The sequence below is a fragment of the Cynara cardunculus genome (genome assembly GCF_001531365.2).
Source record: "Cynara cardunculus var. scolymus isolate 2C chromosome LG 16, CcrdV1, whole genome shotgun sequence".
In the NCBI taxonomy this organism is placed as follows: Eukaryota; Viridiplantae; Streptophyta; class Magnoliopsida; order Asterales; family Asteraceae; genus Cynara; species Cynara cardunculus.
Window position 1 is genome coordinate 17,435,644 of NC_037543.1, and position 1,274 is coordinate 17,436,917.

General features: G+C 41.2%; 1 protein-coding gene across 1 annotated transcript; it reads right to left on the reverse strand.

Moving 5' to 3' along the window:
• Positions 1–363: 363 nt before the first annotated feature.
• On the reverse strand, positions 364–1,227 carry LOC112529052. Its single transcript, XM_025140129.1, has one exon. It carries the CDS (start codon positions 1,225–1,227, stop codon positions 364–366), a length of 864 nt encoding a protein of 287 aa, XP_024995897.1.
• Positions 1,228–1,274: the final 47 nt, after the last annotated feature.

The following is a 1,274-nucleotide window of genomic DNA, read 5'->3' on the forward strand; positions in this document are numbered from 1 at the left end:
ACGATACGCATCATACGTAAGAACACCCTCCGTATACAACATTTTTAGATCATCTATTAGCGGCCTGAGAAACACATCCAAATTCTGACCGGGGCTCTTTCTACCAGGGATGACCAATGCAAGCTTAACATACGAATCTTTCAAAGCCATCCAAGGAGGTAGATTGTAGATGGTAATAAAGAGGGGCCATAGTGAATACGGATTCGAAGTTGAATTATTCGGGTTGAAACAGTCGGTGCATAACCCAAGACGAACATTCCGAATCTCAGAAGCAAAGTTAGGATCCCTCATGTCAAAATGCTTCCAAGCCGCACCATCACTTRGATGTACCATTTCACCCGGTTTCGACCGACGATCGTAATGTCAAGTCATCTCTTTCGTGGTCTTTGGAGACATATACAATCKTTGGAGTCTTGGAACAATCGATAAGTACGTCAACACCAAGTTAGGGACCTTCTTTCGTCCAYTTGYCTTGTAACGACTTTCATTGCATACTCGGCAGTGGGTCAACCCAGAATCATGCTTGTAAAATAACATGCAATGGTTTTTGCAAGCATCGATCTTTTGTTTTGGTAGAGCAAGATTTTTCAAACTCTTCTTCGTCTCATAGAAGTTACAGGGTAATTTATCACCCTCAGGTAGCATATGCTTAAAAACAGGAAGCACTCTATTATATGTCGTCTCGGGTACATTCCATTCTGCCTTCCAATGCAACAAACTCGTCGCAGCCCCTAATTTTGAAAAAGTTTTACATCCATCCCATAAAGGCTCGTCAACAGTTTGTAACATRTTATAAAAWCCTTGGGCAGAAGGATTAGGTGTTTGCTCTTCCCATGTCATGGCATCATGTGCCATGTGATCGTTCACCATTTGAAAATAACCTTCATTATGATCCACTATAGGATTAGAAGATTGACCCACGTCTTGATGAGATGCATGTAAATAAAAGGTTTCACCATGTCCCCACCAAATGGTATAATCAGGCATGAAACCATATTTCATCAAATGCAGTTTCACGTCTTCTCTTTCTCTATAGGGTTCGTTTCGACACTTGGGCCAAGGACATCTGATGTGGAACACTATCCCATTACGTGTAGTTGCCTTTTCAACAACTTCTTCATTGGCATAGACAATGTCCAAAAAACCTTCCAAGTGTCTGACATAGGTCCGACTAAGAGCCCCTTGATCATCATTCTTTCTATACATCCATCCTCTATCTGTCGACATATTGAATAACTACAACAAAGAAAGAAGTAGTTAGTCGACAGAATGAA